A 24,470-nucleotide genomic window follows, 5' to 3' on the forward strand; every position below is an offset into this window, starting at 1 on the left:
TTTGAAATCTGCTGTTATTCTAATAGGTTTGACTATATATGTGACTTGTCTTTTCTCTTTTGCAGCTTTCAGTATTCTTTCTTTGTTCTATGTGCTGAGTTTTGTTTTGTTTTGTTTTTTGTAATGATCTGTCTGGAAGTGTTTCTTTTTTGGCCCTGACAGTCTGATGTTGTGAAATCGTCCTACACCTGGATGCCTCTCTATCAAGGTTGAGGATATTTTCAGATATTATTTTATTGAATTGGCTATCTATGCCTTTAGTTTGTATCTTTTCTCCTTCTACACCCATGCTTTGTAGGTTTGGTCCCTTTATGGTGTCCCAAATTTGTGGCACGTTCCATTCACGTTTTATTAGGATTTTTTCCTGTTCATTCACTACTTGATCTGATTCCTCTACTGTGTCTTCTGTTCCTAATACTCTATTTTCAACTTGCTCCACTCTGCTTGGCAAGATTTCAATTGAAACTTTTTATTTGGGATGTTGAGCTGTTCATTTTAGATTGATTCTTTTTCAAGGTTTCTATATCTTCAATGAGTTCCTCTTTCATATCCTGCATGTTCTTAACTTAATCTGTTTTTTTGAATTCTCTTTGAGCTCTTTTAGTTGTTTATTCATATCCTCTTCCCCATTGTTGATTTGATATTTACTTTTTTGATGTTTTTTCTTGAGTTCTTTGTATGTGAATATTAATATATTTTTAGATGAATTCTCTATGTTGCCTCTTGACTGTGTTGTTTCTTTTGGTGTGCAGGTTTCTTTAATTTGATTCAGTCCTATTTGTCAATTCTTGGGATTATTTCCTGCAGTATCAGATTCCTATTCAGAAAGTCATTGCCTGTGCCTCTATCTTGAAGCATTTCCTCCATGAATCTCTCCAGTTGGTATTTGCACAGGATGACATATCAAGATCTAGTTTTAGTCTTGTGCATGTGGATATCTTCTTTTCCCAGAACTTTATTTAAAATCCACCAAAAATGAGCCTGTGTGTTTCCAATGATTTTTGTCATCTTTGCTAAAATATGATGGCTGGAGTCACATGAACTCACTTCTGGTTTCTCCATTCTATTGCATTGGTCTGTGTGTCTGTTTTGGGCCAGTACCATGCTGGGTTTGTTACTCTGGCTCTGTAGTATAATTTGATGTCAGGTGTTTTAATACCTACTGCTCTTTTGTTATAATTGATTTAGCTATTCAGTGCATTTTGTGCTCCCATATGAATTTAGGATTTCTTTTCTCCCTATTTCTGTGAAGAATGAAATTGTCTTTTGTTGGAAGTACCATTGAATTTTAAGATTGCTTCCAGTAATATGACCGTTTTCATGAATTTTGGGTCAATCCATGAACATGGTAGGTTTGCCCATCTTCTAGTGTCTTCATCAATTTCTTTCTTCAGCGTTTTACACTTTTTAAAAATGAAATCTGGCTGTGTTGCTAAGTTAGGCCTTGAACTCCCAGACTTAAGTGATCCTCCTGCCTTCCAAGTAGCTGGGATTAGAGGCCTGAACAACCAAGCTGTGTATAGTACGTATGTTTAACATTTCTGTTGAACATTAAATGTTTGGATTACTATCTCCTGAATGATGGCTTTATATGAATATTGTGCAATGACTTTCCTTTCCAACTGAGTTCCTTTCCCCTGGCAATATTCCCTGAGTTTCTGGTGTATCCTCAATTTATTTCCAACTTGACAACAGATTTTCAGGTTCTCTGTGGCATACTTTCAATCAATATTGTCTCTCAGGAGACCTTTCCTTTTTAGTGGCTCCTGTTGAGATAAAAAAGACAAAAGTGGGAAAATTGGCCCACTTGGTTTGATATCACTGTTGCTATTTTGGGTAGGAGCTATCATGATGACCAACTAGCAGCATTCACCTACAGCCAAGTCAAGAACATAAACAAAAGAATACGTGAAACCAATGAAATAATTTGCAAGAAGATTGTTAACATGTCTTCTATGAACAAGGGCTGACTATTACAAATGAATTAATTACCTTTCTTTCCCTGGTTCATCACCCCACCACCTCACATAATCAAGTGGTGAGGGAATCTCAGTGGAGCAGCTACCCCTATGAATCAATGCACTGTGAGCAACCTCAATAAATCTCATTCTCTCTGCACTATGGACTTATCCAAATCCTTCTTTGGGCTGCCCCTGCATTGCTAATTCGTGGGCAGATGTTTCTTTTTGGTCACTCTGGAGAATTCACACAACAGTAACATTTTTGTCTATGGTTTCCAACATCCAAGGAGGGGGTGTCTTGGATCATATCCCCCTTGGATAAGAGAAGTCTACAATGTTAATTACTAAAGTTCACCTATATGAAAGTATAAGACTTGTAGAGAGTTAATTTTTTAAAAAGTTTTACATTCTACTCCTCCCTAGAAAATTGAGCACATTTATTGTTGCTTTGAAACTTCTCATTTGACAGGAGCCAGATTGAAAAGGTTGATAAGTTCAAGATTCATCCAGTCTATATAATTCAGCTTGACCTACATAGCAAGTTCCATTCTCACAAACCCAATCCAACTAAACCAGAAACCAAAATGACCATAAAATCTCTGAAAAAACCCATATAATATGTAAAAGTATCATTTGCTATGTCATCATGTGAAATCCCAAATATTTATGCAAGTTCTATTCATTTATTTACTTATTTTACCTACTTAAAAAATGTCTAAAGACCATAATGTATATTTTTGTAGAGAAGTCAGGCTTTAAATTGTGCTCTATTCTAAACTACAACATTCTGTCCCTGGCCCTCAAATGTTCACGTCCATCTCACTATACAGAAATGCATTTATTTTTTCCCCAGTGTTTACTGTTTCCATGGTCACTTTTGATGCTTCAATTTTTAGGTGCACTCAAGGATCAAGTGTCTATTGCAGTCTCTGCAGCTGTCTGTCCTTGTGGCATCATTCCTGAAGCTCTGAGCAGGGTTATTTCATCATGTTCTGTGGGCTTGTGGTCACTTCTTCTATTTCGACAGTAGGTGATGAACAAAGTCAACATTTGTCTCAAGTCTGAGTCTGGTATGTTGTCACTGTCTCAGCACTAGAGAGTGTATCAGGTCCAAGTTGTCACAGATGACACTGGTGTGTTGAGGGTGGACTTGTGGTGTGCCTAAGAAGTTAGCTCATTCCTGTTGGGATGGGCAGCCTGTACTTGAGGCAAGGCAGGTCCAAATGCCTCAATCATAGTCACTGGCCTGTGGTTCACTGCTGTGCTATTCTGCTCAATGCTGGGCCTTATATGGTTTGTCTGACTCTAGGCCCTAAATCACTGTCTTGTGTCTCCCTGCTTCTGAAAAGTGGACATAATAATCTACTGTGCTTTTTTCATTCCATTGCTGAGTGACAGACAGGAAACAACAGTGGTTGTTTCTTCCTTAGTTTCCCAAGGTCATGGCTTTTATGGTAGTAGGAACACGTTTCAGCAGAGGGAATACTATATGTTTCACCAGTAATTATTAAATTATTTACATTTTGGGGGTTTGAGCTTGGGGTTATGGGCTTGTGCAGGTGCTCTATCACTGGAGGCACATCTCTAATTGCAGTATTTATTTTTAAAAAATGATGTAAAGCTTTTTAGGACACAAGATCAAAATTGAGTTGTGCTAATTACAAAAATGTCTACAAAATAAGTCATTCATACTACTCAGACTTTCTAGGTAGATGCTCTAACATTTGAGCCACTCTCTCCCCATTTAACTGGTTATTTTTGGAGATAGGTCTTGTTTTATGACCAGGCCAGCATGGACCATGATTCTCTTATTTGTGCTTCCCCAAATAGCTGCAATGACAGGCACCTGCTACTATGCCCAGTATTTGGTTGAGATGGGGCTGACCTTGAACCACTATGTTCCTGATCTCTTCCTCCCAAGTAACTAGGATTACAGGCTGGAGCCACCACACACAGCTAGTTAATCTATTGACGCACAAATGATTCTCGTCCATAGAGGGAGGACTTACCATAAAATTTAAAGATAATTTCCTCTACATTGCTGTCTTTTCGGGTAGTTGAATTTGAATTATGATATAATATCTGAAAATGTGATAAATGAAGACACCTTCCTCTATAGGTCATGACATTACAAGAGACCTGCAGTCGTCTGTCATTAAGAAAGTAGCTTCACTTGGAAAGTTTCCTATTATGCTGAGAGAAGGTTCTGTTAGGTGCATCTCAGACTATGAAACCTGGTTTTGACTGCCCACATTATATAGCTAGACCTTTCTCCCCATGTAGAACAAGAACAGTATTTGTTAGTGGAGGAACATTTGTCTCATTTAACTTCTTCTGAACATTCATTTCTAAGGAATTGTTCTCTGCTCTGCAACAGATTCCCTTTTCAGCAATCTTCTCTCTTGAAAAGGTTTGATAATCTCCTGTGTCTTCCTCTGAGGAGATGATGAGTCTCATGTTGATACTGATGGGAATTTGAAAGTTCTTGACAGTGTTGTGTGTTTTAACTCAGATCCTCAAAGAGGTTCTATTTTAAAATATACTATTCTTCTCACAAAACACATCCTACTGATTTTTCATTTATACCCAAGCCTTAGGATTTTGTGACAAGAATACAATTAATTTATTCATATGGAGGTGGAGGAAGAGGTTGAATTGTACTCAGTGTTAAGTGCTCTTGCCATTGTCAAAATACATTTTCTCTAAAAGAAACATATTTGGAATGTTTGACTGTCTCCCTTATAAAATTATAATTCCTGGAATAATGCTTCTTCAAATGTCAGGAGAGCATGTTTATATAACAAATGAACATTGCAAATATACTTGTTTGATTTCTTAATGAAATGATAGTTTTTCTTATAAAAAAATAAAGATGTCAACCATGAAGAAAATACTTCTTCATACATCTCTATCATTTTGAATTCTACAAAGGATATCCAACATAGTATTTCAATTCACCCCCTTGACTTTCATCGTGTACATTATGATCTTATTTCTGTTTTCAGGAGGGCTTTGTCATTTCCTGTGCTGCTTAATATTACTGATGAATTTTCTACTCTGTGCTTCCATCAAATGCAGTGCAAGTTCTATGTATGCAAATTTCTTATCTGTGGTGTGAGCACTGACACATGCTATTATCTCAAGCCTGCCCGAATCACACAAGGTGCCAATAAATATTTATTGAGGTAACTGAAGTTATGGCAACACAGTTTTCCTTTGCACCACTCTGAATCCTCTTTCTAGTTTGCCTGGCCCATTGTCTCTTTCTCAAATGTACTACCCACATGCATCAGAAATGGAACCAATCACATTTAGTAGACAAACTTGAATTCTTCTAAAAGTCCTGGCTGTGCTGTTCTTAGTTTTCTTCTTTCACTTACTGGGCCTCAGTGATCTCTGCTCATCTTCCATGGGGATTGTGTTGCTTACTTCAGAAGTTGGCTTTCTCCAACTTTTACCAGACTCCTGTTGGGGCTCTTTGTTATTCATTTTTAATGAGTTTAGGAACTTTCCTGGTTCACACACGTTCTCAGAGACGATCTCAGTCCCCTGCAGACACTGTCACTTCAATTACAGTGAAGAGATAATCACTTCCCACAAGAGGTGAGGTCATGGAGTCTAAACCTTTATCTCAGGATCAGATGCCCTCTGTGCAAGCCTGCATGGAGGCTGTCCCACACCCACTGCCCAGGAAACAAACCCACATGTTGTAAGTACTTTTTCATTCCAAATTTCTGTTACATTCTTTGACTTTATCTCTGGAAATTCAAGAATAATTTTTTAAAAATTATCCTTCTAGGGAAGGAATTTAAAAAAATTGCATATGATAGGTAGCTAGAAGTGATAGACTATAGATTGATCATAACAGACAGATGACAGATAAAAGATAAATGATTGTTAAATACATAGATGTAACTGATAGAAACTAAATCACTGCAGCTAGATGGTTGTGCAGAGGGATACATACTGTACCAAACCCATTGCTGTATCCTGCCCCAAGTGTACAAAAGTATATCTTGCCCCAATGCCTGATGTCACCTGTGTTCTTCCTATTAAATTCTCTCTCAATGTAAATATAACTGCACCTTACTAAACACCATGTTCTTTACAGTGTTCAAACTAAATGCTTCTGGACATAGCAAGCCAGGAGTACTGAGATTATGGTCTTTGGCTCCCACCACTGAGTACATCTATTCCCCACCATTCTTGTAAATACAAAATGAAAAAAATGAACATACACTTTGCAGAAAATCATGTGCACCCTCTACTCTGAGAGTATGGACTCTTCATGGAGCTCTTCCCTGTGTCTTCCCAGAACCCCAGAGCAGAGACTGAGTCATTGTTGCCTGTGAATTACAGGCAAGAGTTTCAGGGCTTGAGTGATCCATATTTCAGTAATGTCAACCTTGTCAATTTCCCTGGTTTATGCAAACTCTTAAAATCCACTTCAAATTCTATTCACATGTATTTTTGTTGTTTTGTTTCATATAGTGATTCCTCATGAAGATGATGAGTCTGGATGTTGCCTTTATTCCCTTATTTTGCTTAAAGTTGTAGCAATGGAACCTATTTTCATTTCACTAGTGATTTACTACTTTTCCTGTCATCTTTAAATAGTATAAAAAGTAAAGTTTTTACTATGGGTATCTTGAAGGAACCCACATAAGTATAAAATTAAATTGAGTGACCACACTGATCAAATACTTCCCTTTCCCTTACCAGGGAAGGAACACTGTTCACAAATAATAAGGATTCTTCCAGGCAGGATTTCATTTATTTACAAATGTCCTGTAAGATCTCTGAGAAGTCCTCTCTGATAGACCTAGAGTGAATTCCTACTGTGCACTCCTCTGTGTGAGGCCATTTGATGTCCACGGAGCACACACAATCATTGCCATGTACTAGCATGTCCCAGGCATGACTCCTGTCCCCCAGTTGATCTGTGTATTCACCATGATTCAGATTTCTTCCTTAAAACAGTAATGTCCTGAATTATACATTCATCATGATGAAAAGTGAGATTGCAAAGATGTGGGCATTCTTTTTTGTAATAAAAAATTAACTACTTTGGGGCCAGGTTGTGGTTCAGGTGTAGAGCACTTGTACAGCAAGCACAACTCCCAGAATTCAAACTTTCCTTCCCTCAACAGAAGTAGTGCATCCTTTATTAACCATTAATACAGATTATGGCCACTTTGCTGTCGATACATGCTAATAAATACTTTAACTTGATTACTAGGTATCAGACATGAGGTAACTGAATATATTTATACTTACAGAAAACTTTCTGCACAGCTTGTTTCTTAAGCTGTACCTTAGTTCACATTCAGTTATGAGAATATTCAGTCTATAAAACAGAGGCAATTTTAATTTTTATAAGGAACTGGAAGAATAATCTATTACTATTATCATAGAATATTTTGAAATATTTTTAAAGACTTTGATCTTAAAATTATCATTTATAAGATGATTCTGCTTGTAACAGAGTGGAAATATTTTCCTTTGGTGAATAATGATTGTTTTTGTTACCAAAGTAGATGGTTAAGAGTTACTTTTTAACTCTCTTAGTTTTTTTTAATTAAGAGAAATCAAATCTAGGAGTTTCCCCTAAATATTACAGAAATATTTTCCAAACCATTCCATATTATTGGATAAATTCAACTTCGTGAAGATTAAGAAATCCTGCTCTAGGAAAGATAGTGTTTAGAAGTAAAAACAAAAACTATAGACAGTGAAAAAATATTGGTGATACTTGTATCCAGAAATATTGAGAAATTTTAAAATAATAGGAAATCAATTAATTTTTTTAAATAGGCAAGAAACATGAAGAGACATTTCACTCAAGAAGACATATAGGTGACAAACACAAAATATGCTCAATACTGACTCATTAGGAAAATACAAATTAAGGCCACAATGAAATACTACTATGTACTCACTAGAATGCTAAAATGTCCCGACTTACAAAGGACAAGCTAAGATTCAAACTGGTAATATGATATATTCCAGGAGGAAATGTGAAACAAATAGTCATTTGGAATATAACTTATTGAATTCTCAGAAACTTAAACATTGTGGATCAACTTCCAGCATGAGAGGGTGAGTATTTATGGACCTGTCCTCCAGCAAAATTGGCGAAACTTATGAAAACACAATTGACCTTTGTGGAAATGGTCCTAAAGGTATTTAGCAAATGAAAAAATATTTATTCAGGAAAATATCAGTAAGAACAGAAACAGTAAGTGTCATTTGAACCAAGACCACCTCCTCCCCTTCTCCAAACTCAGTGAGATGGAAACTCCACTCCAGACAGGTGTAGACAAAACCGTGTGACTCCCTCTCCCTAGAGTACTCAGAAAGAGGTCACCTTCATGGGAGGATGGCAGCAATTCTCATCCTGTTCCCACGGTGCATGTCTGCGTGAGTGATATCCAAGTGCTGGCTCCTTCACATATGCTACTCTCAGGACTGTTTTAAAGCAAGTTCACTCTTAGGGCTGAAATTAGTTCACTGGCTGAAGCCTTTCTCCACATTCACTGCATTTATAAGGCCTCTCGAGGTTATGATGTTTCCATTACTGAGTCAGAGACAACTTCTGGATAAAGGCTTTTCCGCAATCACTTCATTCACAATACCTCTCAGCACTGAGACCTCTCCAGGGTACAAGAGGATGGAAGTGTGGCCATAGGCTTTTCCACATGTGAAGCATTCAAGACTTTTCTCCAGTGTGACCTTTCTAGTGTTGAATTAGGTTGAAATCCTGGCTAAAGGATTTCCCACAATTGTTGCACTCATAAGGCATTTCTCCAGTATGAATCCTCCGATGTTTAACAAGGCTGGAACTATGGCGAAAAAATTTCCCACATTCCCTGCACTCATAAGGCTTTGCTCCAGTGTGAACTCTCTGATGTTTAACGAGGCTGGAGTTCTCACTAAAGAATCTCCCACATTCATTGCACTTAAAAGGCTTTTCTCCAGTGTGAACTTTTCGGTGTTGCATGAGACTAGAGCTTTGGCTAAAAAACTTCCCACATTCACTGCACTCATAAGGCCTTTCTCCAGTGTGAACTCGCCAATGATTGATAAGGCTGGATTTGTGGCTATAGAATTTCCCACATTCGCTGCACTTATAAGGTTTTTCTCCAGTGTGAACTCTCTGATGTTTCATGAGGCTGGAGTTGAAGCTAAAGAATTTCCCACATTCTCCACACTCATAAGGCCTTACTCCAGTGTGGATCCTGTGATGCTGAACAAGTGTGGAATTATGCCTAAAAGCCTTTCCACAGTCACTGCATGTAAAAGGCTTTTCTCCAGTGTGAACTCTGTGGTGTTGGATGAGGTCGGCATTTCGGCTAAAGGATTTTCCACATTCACTACAACTGTAAGGCCTTTCTCCAGTGTGAACTATTTGGTGTATAAAGAGGTTTGATTTATGGCTAAACAGTTTCCCACATTCACTGCACTCATAAGGTTTTTCTCCAGTGTGCAGTCTCTGGTGCTGAACAAGTAAATATTTCTGCCCAAAGGCTTTCCCACATTCACTGCATTTGTAGTTCTTTTTTCCACTGTGAAAGGCTGCACTGAGCTCAGTGTTCCTGGGTGGCTCACCTCCACTGTGGCACTTGAGAAGACCTGAGCTGGCCAGGGAATCCTTCCTACCCTCCTTGTTTTGTAAAGGCTTCTCTGACAGGAAGATTCTGCAGCTCTTTAAAACTGAGGCCCTGCCCTCTTCTCTTTTTAAGGGTTTGTCTCCATGGCTCATTTTCTGGTTTTGGTGAAGGTTGACACAAAACACTCCTTCTGTAGAAACACTCTGCTCAAAAGGTGCCTCCTCAGCTTTGGCTCCATGCCAACACCCTGAACACAGAGAAATGCTGATGAAGTGCATGTAGACTTTTGTGTGAGACACACCCAGAAATGAATGCCTGACATTTCTGGAAGAATGATGGGGGTAGGAGAGAGTGTAAGGGTGTACTATTCAGTGCTGAACCTGGAAAGCTCACAGATCTGGGGAGCGACAACACAAGGAAGGGTGGAACACAGGGAGGAGTGGTAAGGTCCCCAACATAATCCTCTGCAAATGGCTTTCTGTGGGGCCTCAGCTGCTGGAGATGCAGAATACAGTGCAGAAGGCCATGTCCAGGTGTAGAAAAACCAACTGTAACTGAAGAGCCTGTGTTCAAGGACTATTCAGGGATAAGTGAACACCTCATAACACAAATCAAGTAAAGCCACTGCTAGAGAGACTGTAAAGGAATGGAGGACAGATAGGTGGAGGCTTAGAAGTAATGGAAGTAATAAGTAACCAGCTGGGGAAGAAAAGATGGAAATCAGACATGGCTCCTTATCTTGGCACCAAGCCATCAGAACTATTAGAAAGATTCTTGATAAGAAGCCATCCTATGTTCATACCTCCTCCCAGCTCCACCCTCCAAGTACCTCTCAGCATGTCTGGAGTCATGACTCCTTGTGTAGACATGAAGGGTTCTCCCCAGGACTTCAGTTGAGTGATTTCACAGGACATAGCTGATGCAAGTCCTAAGGGAAAGACAGCATAGTGAACAGCCCACATAGGGCCAGAGAGACCCACCCTATGACAAGTGGGTATTAACAAAGTATATTGGAGGATTGTCTTAAAGGAACAACTTAGTCAAGTAGTGACCACATCAATGCCTCAATTCCTGGCACAGGCAGGAGATCCATTAGGCTAACTATAAGGCTTCTGGCTCCAAAGCCCTTTCATGTATAGCTTTGATCCAGGGACAGAAGGTGGTAGTTTACACACCCCAGGCCTATCACCTACAATACTTACTCCAGGACTCTGGGACTAGGAGCAGTGTCCATGGGCCGGTTTGGGGAAGGATACAGCTGAGGAAGAGCCGAGCCCAGTCCAGAATGCTGTGATGGGTGGAAAACCCTTACCCAAAGAGGCCAGGAGCACAAAGTTCTCCAGCATCACATTGTGATATAGGAATCTCTGAGAATCACTGAGAAGTTTCCACTCTTCCCTCGAAAAGTACACAGCCACATCCTCAAAGGTCACACAGCCCTGCCACAATGAAGAAAGTTGAGCTGATAGGTAGCTTCCTTACCAGGGATATTTGGCATCATTCCCCTCCCCCACAACCATTCCTTTTCATGCTCCTCCCAAGTCTCCAACCTCAAGAGGAGATACCAGGCCATGGTGCCAGTGATGCACATTCTCTCCTCAAGGTCCCACTAACCACTGTGCTTAGCACTTGGACACAATAGGCAGGGGGAAGCCTTTCCCTGCCAGATAATTTACCTGGGACCTTCCAGACCATGTTACCCAAATATGACCATATTCACCACTTTCCCTTACACCCCAGTACAAGGACTTTGAAGTCATCTATTGACATTCCCTCCTAAAATGCACATCACTGTCTGTACCACATCTCTCTTTACATCTGAGAAGAGCCAACTCCTAAAACTACAATCCCAAGCCTAACTTCTGCCACCCACTATTTCCACCAGATATAATGGAGACCTAAGGTTACCTGAACTCAATCTCACCTCCATGCATTTTCTAATTTGGCTCACTGTAACTTTAATATGTTCTGAATCTATGCCAATAGTTGCCATAAATGGGAACTTTAATCCCTGATCTGATTTCAGGGACCTGATATTGTGTGACCTCCTTCTATCGAACTCTAATGGAAGGCTGGGGGGAAGACCAAACAAAGAGTCCCAATGCACTACAGCAAAGAGTCCCAGGATTATAGTGTAATCCCAGAGACTATGTAAGTGGGAACCAAGGAGGGTAAGACCTGGGGTACCCTCAACTTACCTCTGCATGGTCTGTGAGTGATTCTGCAGCCATAAGAACCTATGGAAAAGCAAGGCTGTAAGAAGTAGGCAATGATGTTGCCATCCCAAAGGATTGCCCAAGCGCTTCACACACCCTGGAGTCAGGTGTGCCTGGCTGCCTACCACCTGGGCTTCAGTCCTCAGTAATGTCTCTTACTAACTGTATTATGTTCTTGCACAAGTACTCAGCCTCCCTACACCTTAGTGTCAGCATATGTAACATAAGGATAAGAATGGCACCCACCCAAATGAGTATCAAATTCATTCCTGTGTGTTAAGTACTACATAGAAACCCTAATTGTGCACATAATTAGTCAACAGTTTTGGTGTAAATAAACTGATAGGTTTTGATAATGTGGGGTTTTTACACATACCTTTTAACTAAAAATGTGACATTTAAGACATGATTTTAATCAAACACTGAATATACATTTTCAACCATTTTTTTTTTGGTGGTGCCTGGGTTTGAACTGAGGGATTTGCCATTTGCTAGGCAGATATTCTACTATTTGAGCCACACCCAGGGTTGGTTGGATTTGGGTTGGGTTTTTTGCTCTGGTTATTTTGAAGATAGGGTCTCACTTTTTGCCCCAGCCAGCCTATTCTGTGATCCTCTATTTTAAGCTTCTCACTACTGCTGGGATGACAGGTGTGCACCATCATGCCCATTTCTTTCTGTTGAGATGGGGTCTTGCAAACTTTTTTTGCCCAGGCTGGCCTAGAACAGTGATATTCCCAATCTTAGCCTCCCAAGAAGCTAAGATTATAGGCATAAGCCACCATCTCATTTTCAGCCAAGAGACGGGGGCCCTCTCTTTCTCTCTTTCTCTCCTTCCCGGCCTCTCCCGGGCCATTACCTCCAGGAGGGGTTCCTCTCCCGCCTCGGGACGCACCTCCCTTCGTCCGTTCAGTGCGGGCGTCGCGCAGGGTGTCCTGTTCAATCCATGCCATTTTAATTGCCCCTGTGTATGTAGGAACCTTGATCAATTAGCATGTAAATAGGTACTTACTATGTAAGTTAAAAAGTTAATAAATAAAGGGCAGGGGCACGAGAAAACCAAGTAGCTGCCTGCCATACTCCTGCCATAAGCCTGCCATACTCCTGCCATACTCCTCCCACACTCCTGCCACACGCCTGCCATATGCCTGCCATACACGTGCCATACTCCTGCCACCAGAAGGCAATTCTGCTGGAGGGACCTTCTATTAGGGCAGGTGATCATCCCTCTTGCCAGTAAGGCTGAGGAATGTAGCACCAAAGAGGCTGCTCCATCAGCCTGGCTGGCCTTTCCTTTCATCCACAGAAAGTGTACACCATTGCCTGCTGAGCCTGGAGAGGCAAATCTATACCACCCAACACGTGGGTATCCATCGCAGTCTTGAGTCTGTCCACTCCTGCAGACACGAGCCAGAACCACTTCAGACCGCAGGACCCCACCCCTCTGAATGCACTTCCACCCTCCAGGCCCATCTGAAATAAAAACCTTAAGACTCTCCCTCCTAAACATCAGTCCCAGTCCTTGTCCTGGTCCAGGCCTCCACTAAATAATCCGTTAAGTTATTCACAACCCAGATCCCTCCCCAGAACTCCAGCTGGGAAGGAATAAACTGCCCATGTGACACACTCATTCGGGGACATCTCAGGATCACCATGTGCAAAACCCCAACCCTAATCTCCCTGAAATGTGCTCCCTGCACGAACTCCCCTACCTCCATCCTTCCAGATGTTCGGAAAATACTGAAAACACAAACGAATACTGAGATGGTCCTTTTTTTCTCTACCGTCTTTCTTAGCAGTCCGTCTGCCTTACTCTCCCACACCTCGGTACACACATGGCAGAAACAGGGGTCCCACCTATGAGGGCCCCACTACCCCGGACCCGGCCTTGGCGTGCGGGGACGCGAACAAATCCCTCACTTAGGTGTCCTATGGGACACCGAGCCTACCTGAGCCGAGTTCCTGAGCTCAGCCATCCCCGCTGGACTCTGCGGACAACGCGGTTCCTAATCGAGGCCTGGCGCGGGTTACCGCGGGCGGCATATCCGGTCTCCGGCCTCTCTCCGTGGGAAAGGACAAAGCTTTCCTCCTCTGGCGTCTTTCCGCTCTTGCCACCTCATCACAGAACCAACTTTCCTCTGCCCTAATGAACCCACTCATCAGCGGCGAAAATAAGCTCTGCCAGGTTACGACGGAAGTCCCGCCCACAGCCGCTTGTGCGCGCGAAATCATCCATTTTCATTGGTTAAGCGCTGTAGCCGCTCGGCCAAGCGCCTTCTGGGTAACGTAGTTCTAACAGCGTCAAACTCGGAGGAAGTGGGCATGGCTGCAGAGGCAGAGATGGAGGGGAATCTGAGTGAAGAACATCTGTTGGATTCACACCGAGGCTGTCGGTTTTTGAAGATAGGCCCTTCAGTTCTCCTGAGAAGATACTACTCCAGTCTTTCCTTCTCTGAAGGACTTGAAATATATCTTCAGAACCACAAGAAAGTGGTTTCCGTGGGGCGAATCATATATACATCCCAAAATTTTCCTTGTCAAGGGATGCCCAGCATAAAAGACAACGGTGGTGAAGCAATGCCTGATGTAGAAGAATGAGAAAAGGTTCCAAATTTGGGATACAGGTTCTAAAAGAGATAGGGATTCCAACTGTTAACTTTCCTCCTTCACTTCACACTCATTTGGGCCCTTTGTCTTCTGAAGGACTATACAAGTTCCAGTCAGGCAGGGCAAGAGTCCTCAAATCCATAAGTGTTATGAGTATTATGTTTGGTTTGCATTAAGCATATTGAAAATTATATAAAAATATAATACACTGTAAAACTTATATGAAAATAATATTGTGTGCACTTGAAAGCCCTATGATGTAAACACATACCATATGGTGCCAGATATGCAAATCAGCTAACCCTAAGCTGGTGCCAATATGCAGATCAGCTAACTCTAAACTGGTGCAGATATGCAGATCAGCTAACCCTAAGCTGGCTCCGATAAACCGCTCCTTTACGAATATTTAAACTCCACTCACCAGGAAACCATCGCCATTTCCTCCCGACCGGCAACACCATCACACTGATCAAGAGTAAACCTGAACGAGGTGGACGGGACTCTCCGCTCGGCCTGTCAGATTCCCTGGGCGTCCTGGAGGCATATGGAGACTGAAAACTAGCCAGGACTGGTTTGGAGCCAGCTGCCGGTGGACTAAGTTCAAATCGCAAGGTGAGCACAGCTTGGGGAAGGCTGAGGCACTATCGGACGTTAAGTTGCCACTCCCTGCAATGTTGGCGACAATAAGCCAACATTCCTTCCTCCTCCACTCTCCCCCTGATTCTCTCCTTTATCACTTCCTACTTCATATTCTCATTGCCCTACTATTTCCAAATACAAAGCTAACTCCCTACAGGTAGGTAGGATGCTTCACTATTGCTAATAGAAGTTGGAAAACAGGTATCAACTCTTTATTATACGTTGTCCCACTAACACTGAATCTGTTTCTTTCCTGTCAATCTTTTTTTTTTTTTCTTGGCAGTACAGGGGTTTGAACCCAGGCAAGTGCTCTACTACTTCACCCATGCCCCGCCCCCCACCCCTCATGATGATGTTATTTCCTTAATTTTCTCCTGTCCTTTTTATCTATAACTTGAGCAATATTCAACCTCATCATATCCTTGGGGTGAGTCATGAAGACAAGAGATGGTGAAGTGTTTATTCCTTCCTGGAACTAGTATTCAGTATAGAAAAGAGGAAGGGAGCCAGTATTGCAATTGATAACATGGTAGGATAGCAAAAGTCCTAAGTTTTTTGTTACTTTCACTGTGTCTTTGTGTTTTTTAATTCATCATTAGTTATTTCAATCAGGACACAGTGTGGCTTGTGTAAGGAAGGGGGGTAAGGAGCAGTGAGGGACTCAATGAAAGCAGTGGGACAGTGTGTGAAAAAAACTCCCTCTTTCTTAAGCCAAACACAGAAATAGGTGTCTGACTTCTTCAAAAACACCTCTTAGGAAAAAAATCTGTATTATTCACCTAATGTATTGTAGGTAAGTCTTGAAATTGAGGTGAATACCATGACATACACCTGTATAAATGAATCTAATAAGCATGTTACAAACTATGGAAAAATTCCCAAAGTGTAATAAGATCTATGAAAAATTCAGAATTTGGTGAAAATTCTTAGATGAAATACCATATCATCTAAGGAAACTGACATCGATGGTAAAATTAGAAAGACGTAACTATCAAATATCAAATGAGTCAAGCTCTTGGGAGTTTGCTAGGAATGTGAGAATAGATGCCAAGGAAACTGTTCTAACATGGTGGTTTTTAATCTAAAAAAAAAAGAATTTGTATACCTCTTAAGAACACACTGAGGGTGTGATAGTTTTAAAGAAAAATGTTATGTAGTTTTATTTTGCCACAGGAATAAATAAATGGGTGGGCTTAACAACTAAAACAGATTCATGTATGTGTAGAATTGAAAATAGCATACTCAGTGATTACATTTAGTTTAGGTAAAATGATTATCAGTATAATAATTTCATTCAAAGCTCACTGAATTCACAAAATAAATTCCATGATGATATTTTTAAAGGAAGATGACAACAGCATATCCTGGGTCAATAAGTTTTCTCTATAACCTCCAGAATTCTCACCCCCACCCCGCCTTTTTCAAAGACAGGGTCTTGCTGTGTAGTGCAGGCTAACCTAAAATTCACAGTCCTCCGGCTCAGCCTCCCCAGTGCTAAGATTACAGGCCTATGACACCACACTTCAGATTCTGGAGTCTATTTCTATTTTCAGCCATTAGGAATATTTCCATGTCTGTAAGAAGTAGGAACATCATAGTTTAAATTATAGATCCCTCTCCATGACCAGAGTCCAGGGCCGTTGGGCTCTGGAAGGTGGGCTGGAGGCCACAATTCCTAACTCACCAAGAGGGTCAATGAAGCAGACGATCCCAGGTCCTAGGCACAGGCCCACCCTCAATACACAAGCTTCTATAGGACTAGAGAGAAAGGTGATTGCTGCAACTAACCAACCAGATTGTGCCAATTTACTGCAGGCCCTCCCAAGATTAAAGCTTAACAGAATGGGTCATCTCCCAACAGTGGTGGAAACTCTGGGCTTCCACTGGATATGCCATTTGGTGCATAGACACTTGAAATCAGGACTTGTCAGCTAAGAAAGCCTGGGCTCACTTTCCATAAAAACTACACTTAGAAGAAAAACTGTGTAGGGCTGTAATGCCAGCACCTTGAGAAATAGAATTGTTTATACAGGAAGGGACAGTCCCTGATGTTTCAGAGAGCCAGTTTTTAAAAATCCCTGTTCCAGTTTCCATCTCATGGCTGTGTCTGGAGTATTTTCCATTTTGTGCCTGACCCGAAAGGCTCAGAAAACTAGATGTAGAGCCTCAGGATAAATGTATCTAGAAACAGCACATTATTAGCTTCCAGCTCTATGTCTGAGTGACATTAGTGTGGGGTGTGCCCATATTTTTTGTGAGTATTCTCTGCATAAGGAAGCCTGAAAAAATGGCTCTAAATATTTCTGATATAAGTTACAGACTACAGTCAGAAATACAGCTGCAGCTCCTTTCAGAGAAAATTGAGCTCTGCCTAGTCCATAGAGTCTCCAGAAGCCAATTCCAGGCATCTTTAGCGGTGAGGTTGGACCTTTACTTTGAAGGTTATATGCATCACCACTCAACAGCATTGGTTTCCTGGGAACTGCATTACCCAGGACCCTCAGCCGCTATTAGCCAATCAAGACCGAGGAAAGGGCGTTTCCGTTCGTGCGGAAGACGTTAGGGCGGGACTTCCTGTTCCCTTCCCGGGCGGCCATTTTGTTTACTTTTGGATTAATAAATTAGTGTGTCTCGAGTGCAATGTCAAACCCATAGTGACAGAAAAAGAAAAACGTGATAGGAGGTGTTGTCTTCCCTAAACAGAGGTGAGCCTGAGGCTCCGCAGTGACGCCGCTCCACTGACCGGCCGTTGGGCTCTGGAAGGTGGAATCCCCCGGTTGCCGCACTTGTCACTCTCCTTTTTTGATCCATAGGCCGGATGGCGGCGATCACGCTGAAGGAGCCGACGCAGGTGGGTTTGTCCCCCGTCCTACCCCACCCTCAAACTTGCATCCTAAAGCCTCGAATGAGAGGTTCCCCGGTTACTGCAGCCCGGACTCCTAGGTTAGGTTAGTGACACCGCTCGTGGTTGAGTCCCATTTCTGACTGCCGGACCATGTTGTGGAAGGGCGTTACAGGTACAGGGACCAGCAGGTGCACAGGCTTGGATGGATCAGAGTGAGGAGCAATCACACCTGGACTGTCAGCCTGAGCAGCTGGGCCTCTATTTTGAGGGTCATGGGAGCCAGGGAAGGTTCTGGACAGAAGAGGGACACATCTGAAGGTTTAAAAGTATTCCATAGACTGCTCAGGGGATTCTAGCTTTCTGGAGATGGGAGAGGTGAGGAGTAAAGTGAAGCACAATAAAATTGAGAGCTAGTCTCATTTGTTACCTGAAGACTGAGGTACAGTCAACCTCACAGGTCACTTTGTAGCAGGGGCAGAAATAGGGGATAGACCAGCGTCCTAGGGTTTTCTTCCTGGTTTCTTGCCTCTCACAGCCTTCCCTCTCCCCACAGGTTTCTATGAACTTGGAAACAATCATGGACCCTAAACAGGTGAGGGGAGCATGTCCATGCTGTCATCTAGCCCATCCTTACCCATGTGGTCTCCAGGATTGTGGTGTCATATAGAACACTTTCTTCCTACTCTCTGATTTCTTGGACCTGAGGACCTTGGACAAACCCCAAGCCCAAAGTCCTGAATCCAGCATAGGGTTTATGTAGAGGTGTGCTCATTTCTTGCAACATTGGAATAAAGTTGGAAGGTTCTAGGTTCATGAGCCAGCATGTTCAAATAGTTGACTTGAGACGGAGAGGGAAGTTTCCAAGAAACTGCAGGACTCTATCATGTCTGGTAAGAACCAAGGGCAGGGAGACAGAGTTGAGCCTGAAACAGCTGGCAGAAGAGGTTTGCCTCTATTCTACAGGTGGTAGGAAGTGTGGAGGAGAGAATGGAAGTGATCTGACCTAGGTTTTAACAGCCACCTTCTAGATGCCAGATGGAAAACTAACTGGGTGTGATAAGGTTATGGTGAGTTATGGTGGAGGCAAGGAAACAAAAGAGGCTATTACATTAATTCCAAGTGAGTGGGAGTAATGCATTGGCCATTACTGTATAGATTGGAGAAGTAACTATATAGATTGGAGAAGTGATTGGATTGGAATTTCTGATTCGAGAAAAGCAGGTAACTCAAAGATCTTTGGCCTTATCAACTAGAAGTGTAGAAACTCCATAATCTGAGGTGGACAGATCAGTGTTAGAAGTATCATTCAAGGGAGATATCAAGAGTTTATTTGTGGCCATGTGAAGAGTCTGATATGTTCCAGAGAACACTGAGTGGAGGTATCAAGTGTCCTGCTGTGCACAAAGGACTAGAATTCTAAAAATGAGTTCAGGATGGTGATATCCAAAACATAGAAGATGTTGTGTAGATTGAGGTTTTGGAAGGAGAATCTTCACCTCACAGTGGTAGTGCAATTAGTGAGGTAGGAAGGTAATGATGGAAACCATCAACAGGGTAGAGGACCAGAGTTGGGACACTGGTGTGATCCAAATAATGATATACATGTGTACAGGAATGTGGACGTACAACCCCTGGGCCTTATTACCCAGCTTAAGGGACAAAGGTGAGCAGAACTTTTGTTGTCTGGTCAGCATGATTTTAGCAACCAGTGGAGTAAGGGCAGAAGGGTGGAGCCCTATATGCCAAGCTCAGAGCTTAAATAATGCCTTTTTGCCCATATGCCTATCATTTCTGTTGATAGGCATAATGATTAATAGGGCCATTAGGAGAGAGCTAATACCAGTGGCACCTAGTCTCGGTATTTCTTATGAGTTGAAGAGTTAGGTAGGAAGGTGTGCATGAGGTACATATGTGGGGACATGGATGGGATTATTAGGAGAGAGGCTGCTCATGGATTTGACTCTCTCCATTGTGGCAGGGACAGGTGAACTTTGAGGATGTGTACGTGTACTTCTCCCAGGAGGAATGGGAACTCCTTGATGAGACTCAGAGGATCCTGTACTGTGATGTGATGCTGGAGAACTTTGCACTTATGGCCTCATTGGGTAAGGCCATCATACCCCACCCAGTGTCCTGGACTGGGTTTTTCTCTTTCCCTTTTTCTCAGGGCAGCCATATCCTTCCTACAACAGAGCCATGGTCACTACCAACTTCCATAGTTCCCCTGAAATAGATGTTGTGGATGCTGGGCCTAGGATGTATGCACTTCTGCCTCCTGCTGTCCCAAAAGCTTGCAGGAATGGATAAAGGAGTCTAGTGTTCTGGCCCTGCATTCAGCCCAGTGGGTCATATCCTTCTTTTCCTCTCCTTGACAGGATGCCTCTGTCTATATCCATGAAACTCTGAGCCCCAGATTCTGCTTCCTTTCTTTAGCCCTTATTTCCTGTGGCTGACCTATCCCCCTGACTTCCAGTGACCATATGTCACTTGTTGACACTACTGTGAGGTTATTTTTATGATACTTAATTTTTGTCTCTGTAAGATGGGTCACATAGACCAGTCTTGGCTATTTACTTGTCCTGTCTTCCCTTTAGGACATACATCTTCCATGTTCCATGTAGTTGATTCATTGGAGCTGGGCATTAAGCCGTGGGTACCTGACTGGATGGAGATGTCTCAAGCCATTTCCAGGGAGACTTTATGTGGGTGTGGTCCTCATGAGAGGAAGCAAAGGGTGTCAGGGATGAGTTCAAATCATTCCATAACCTCTGTGCCCACAGTTGTTTTAGTACCAGCGTCACTGACCACACTTCATTTCTGTCTACTTTTCCATTTACACAATTATCTTTTGTGCTCTGACCTTTGGCCTCTGGTATTCTGTGTCTTTACCTCCACATTTCAGCTGTTTCTCTCCATTGCTCCTTTTCTACCATTGCCCTATACACAATGTATTGTCATATGTGTGCATACCCCAGGCAATCCTTAAACACTAACTACACAGTAGCAATTTGATTTTCTTGAGCACAAACAAGTCCCAATCTCCCAAGAGCAGCCTCCTCTTATCTATGATCTTAGTTGTGTTAGGCACATGTTGGTAATGAGGCTGCCCCCTCCCACCTGACTAGCATTTCTCTGCTTTCAGGTTGTTGTCATGGAGTGGAGGATGAAGAAACACTTTGTATGAACAGCATTTCTGTAGATGTGTCAGAGATCAGGCCTGCAAAGGGAGGCCCCTCTACCCAAAAGGCCCACCCTTGTGGCCCAATCTTAAAAGACATTTTACACTTGGCTGAGCCCCAGGAAACTCATCCTGGGCAGAAACCATACATGTATACAGCATGTGGGAAGCAGCTGTGGATCAGTATAAACTTTCACCAGCCCCAGAAGCAGCACAATGAAGAGAAACCTTTTAGAGGAGATGAGGGCAGGATGTTTCTTATGAACGGCTGTCCTGTCCAACCCTCAGAGATGCCTTTTGCAACAGAGGAGAATTGTAAGGACTTCATGAGTAGCTCGACCATTTTTCAGCATCATTTGCCTCACTGTGAGTGGGATACACATGGTAGCACTAAGCATGAAGAGGCCTTTCACAGTGGACAAAAACATTACAAGTGCAGTGAGTGTGGGAAGGCCTTCAGTCGCAAAGACTCACTTGTTCAGCACCAGAGAGTCCACACTGGAGAAAGGCCTTATGAGTGCAGTGAATGTGGGAAATCCTTTAGCCGCAAACCCATACTTGCTCAACACCAGAGAATTCATACTGGAGAAATGCCTTATGAATGCGGCATATGTGGGAAGGTTTTTAATCACAGCTCCAACCTTATTGTACACCAGAGAGTACACACTGGAGCAAGGCCTTATAAATGCAGTGAGTGTGGGAAAGCCTATAGCCACAAATCTACACTTATTCAGCATGAGAGTGTACACTCTGGAGAAAGGCCTTATGAGTGCAGTGAATGTGGGAAATACTTTGGTCACAAATACAGACTTATTAAACATTGGAGTGTTCACACTGGAGCAAAGCCTTATGAGTGCATATTGTGTGGGAAGTTCTTTAGTCAAAGCTCTGATCTTATTGCACACCAAAGAGTTCATAATGGAGAGAAACCATTTATATGTAGTGTATGTGGAAAAGCTTTTAGCCACAAACACGTACTTGTTCAGCACCACAGAATTCACACTGGAGAAAGGCCTTATAAGTGCAGTGAATGTGGGAAGGCCTTCAGGCAAAGGGCTTCCCTCATCCGGCATTGGAAAGTTCACACTGGAGAAAGGCCTTAGGTTATCAGGGACTGTGGCATCTCCTTGTTTACCATAACAATTAACTCTAGAGAAAAACAATATTTTGTGTGTAGCTATCAGCCAGAAGTTGGACCTCAAACATCCACCATGGGAAAATTCTGACTGCCAGCTATGTGGAATGTGGGAGCTGTGATGCATTTTCTAATCTGCCCAGGACTCTTGCTAGAATTGTGTCAGTGGCAGTGCCCCTGACAAGCCTCCTTTCTTTGCACTGGCAGAACTCTGCATTGTGCACCCCAGTGTGCCTTGAAAGGCACACCTCCATACTCCTGTCTTTCTTGGAGGGAATCATTCGTAGCCTGAGCCCCTTGAGAACTCTTGAGAACTCTCACATTCCCCCCTCCACCCCAGGCTCATTTAACTGGACATGACCCAGTTTCGCCAGGAGGACTCAGCTGGCTGCTTGCCCAGCTTCCATTCTGTGTGGACATTTTTGATCTCATGATGGACTTGTCCAGCTCAGAAACACCTAAGCTGAAGTTGCTATCTCATATTCTGGTTTTGCAGCAAATGACTTGTTTTTTAGACTACCTTTAATCCTTGGGTTTCTGTTCATTTTATGGATTGTGAACAGAAGCCAGCTCTGCCAGCACAAACAGATAAACAGTTTTTGTAAGAGCTGTAATTGTGCATGTCTTGAAGATACTAGTGGGATTGCAAAGCATTGCTCTCTTTCAAGCATTATCATAACTTGCACTGATGCTTTCACCTCTCCTAGGAAATAATACAGATCTTGGTGGCCTCCATCTTGTCCATATGCCAAAATAGGTTGTGTGACCAAGGTCACCCTGGGCAGTGGGAGTTTGTTGTGCCAATCTGTAGTGTGTTCAGGAGCAACTTAAATTCGGTCTCTGTTCCCAGAGGATATTTCATATTCTCCAGCTGTTTGAGGAGATCTTGATCCCCTGGCACCTGAAGTCTGTCATTTGGTAGGCTGATATCACTGGTGTCCTTTAAAACGGCAAGCTATGAATCATAACTGATACAAGGCTGCTGATTAATAGGAACTTGGGAGACTGCATCAGACCATAAGGAACATGACCCTTCCAAAAATGCATCCACAGTAACCAGGCCCAGTGATGTGCGCCTGCAGTCCCAGGTACTGGAGAGGCTGAGGCGGACTAAGCCAAGCAACATAGCAAGACCCCATCTCAAAAAATAAAAGTGTATTTAAAAAGTATATCCACATATTTTTTCATCACTGTGGCTTTGCTATGAGGGTTTGTAGAAATTCACTGGAACCCCATACTTGTGTCTCTCACGACTAAGTTTGGTGTCTGGTGTCAATTTAAATATTTTCTGCAACAAACTACACACACTTGTACCATTTCATGAGTTTTGATACACCTTTGCATCTGTGAAGTCAAAAGTTTCCTGATTCCCTTTGTAATCTCTTCTGCCTCCTAACCCCAGGCAACCCCTGATCTTCTGTTATGGTAGGTTTGTTTACATTTTCTACAATTTTATTGGAATAATACAACATTTACTCATGTGGATCTGGTTTGTGTATATTTTTTTCTGATTCATCCATATTGTACTGTGTGTCAGTAGTTCATTAGTACTTCTACTGAGGATGTTCCATCATGAAGAAATAGTTCCAAAGCATGTGCTCTGGAGAGAACTTACATACGAACCACTCTGCAGGTCAGAGGGGAACCACAGCATGAGTGTCCATTGTGTGTGCCAAGGCCACACAGACTGGGGCACTGATAATACTGCATTTATGGGTCATTTGCTTCTAGTTAGCAGCATATAGCACTGTGCTTCACAAATCCAAACACCATACCACCTTAGGAGGTTTAACTGAAAGAGTGCTCATGTTTGACACAGTCCTTGTCAAACAAGTCTATGGACCTTGTCTCGTGCCCTATCCATCTAATTATATAAGAGTTGATGAAGCCCAACAAGGAGGGGATCATTTATTGGGGTCAATAAATGATAGAGGCAACAAAGGGTACACAAAAACCCCCTCTTGAAAGCACACATAAGAACACAAATAACACCATTACCCGGTAAGTTCTTTCAGACCCTAGAAGGTCTGTTGCACAGAATATGGATGGAGTCCATGGACCTCATGGTGAACAAACAGGTCTCACTACCCTCGACTAGGAATTATTCCTCATTGAGTTGCCATCCTCACACCAGAGAGCACCACTTGGGTAAAGTATGCCTTCTTCTAGAAGGCCCATTAGGATATCCTTGCCCGCTTCTCCCGACTCTGTCTGCTGCCCATGGTGTCACCTGTGACATGGAATACACAGCCTATGTGTCTTGCTTGTCATCAGCCTGT

At 42.5% G+C, this 24,470-nt stretch overlaps 2 protein-coding genes across 3 annotated transcripts; one reads left to right on the forward strand and one right to left on the reverse strand.

Moving 5' to 3' along the window:
• Positions 1-1,774: 1,774 nt before the first annotated feature.
• LOC109678790 (uncharacterized) lies at positions 1,775-13,976 on the reverse strand. The gene is made up of 6 exons (XM_020154232.2): positions 13,737-13,976; positions 12,647-12,751; positions 11,770-11,808; positions 10,884-11,010; positions 10,401-10,499; positions 1,775-9,818 (listed from the first exon to the last, which is right to left on the reverse strand). The coding sequence occupies exons 1-6, from the start codon at positions 13,761-13,763 to the stop codon at positions 8,698-8,700; spliced, it is 1,518 nt and encodes a 505-aa protein (XP_020009821.2). The 5' UTR covers positions 13,764-13,976; the 3' UTR covers positions 1,775-8,697.
• A 3,637-nt stretch (positions 13,977-17,613) lies between these two features.
• Positions 17,614-23,676, forward strand: Znf772 (zinc finger protein 772). 2 transcript variants are annotated; one of them, XM_020154234.2, is made up of 5 exons: positions 17,614-17,884; positions 18,432-18,470; positions 19,857-19,983; positions 20,473-20,589; positions 21,021-23,676. In XM_020154234.2, exons 1-5 carry the CDS (start codon positions 17,852-17,854, stop codon positions 22,157-22,159), a joined length of 1,455 nt encoding a protein of 484 aa, XP_020009823.1. In that variant the 5' UTR covers positions 17,614-17,851; the 3' UTR covers positions 22,160-23,676. The 2 variants fall into 2 exon arrangements, with proteins under 2 accessions (XP_020009823.1, XP_020009822.1); XM_020154233.2 differs by lacking the exon at positions 20,473-20,589.
• The last annotated feature ends 794 nt before the right edge of the window (positions 23,677-24,470 follow it).

Source organism: Castor canadensis, chromosome 16, assembly GCF_047511655.1.
Source record: "Castor canadensis chromosome 16, mCasCan1.hap1v2, whole genome shotgun sequence".
Classification (NCBI taxonomy): domain Eukaryota; kingdom Metazoa; phylum Chordata; class Mammalia; order Rodentia; family Castoridae; genus Castor; species Castor canadensis.

Bases quoted from the DNA above. Each gene is read 5' to 3' on its own strand.
- Znf772 (XM_020154234.2), top strand. From the start codon at position 17,852: ATGGCGGCGATCACGCTGAAGGAGCCGACGCAG. The intron at 17,885-18,431 runs GTGGGTTTGTCC...CTCTCCCCACAG, and splicing joins CGCTGAAGGAGCCGACGCAG to GTTTCTATGAACTTGGAAAC. The intron at 20,590-21,020 runs GTCCTCATGAGA...CTCTGCTTTCAG, and splicing joins GGAGACTTTATGTGGGTGTG to GTTGTTGTCATGGAGTGGAG.
- LOC109678790 (XM_020154232.2), bottom strand. From the start codon at position 13,763: ATGGCTGAGCTCAGGAACTCGGCTCAG. The intron at 12,752-13,736 runs GTAGGCTCGGTG...CTACATACACAG, and splicing joins AGCTCAGGAACTCGGCTCAG to GGGCAATTAAAATGGCATGG. The intron at 10,500-10,883 runs GTAAGGGTTTTC...TCTTTCCCTTAG, and splicing joins TGTGCTCCTGGCCTCTTTGG to GACTTGCATCAGCTATGTCC.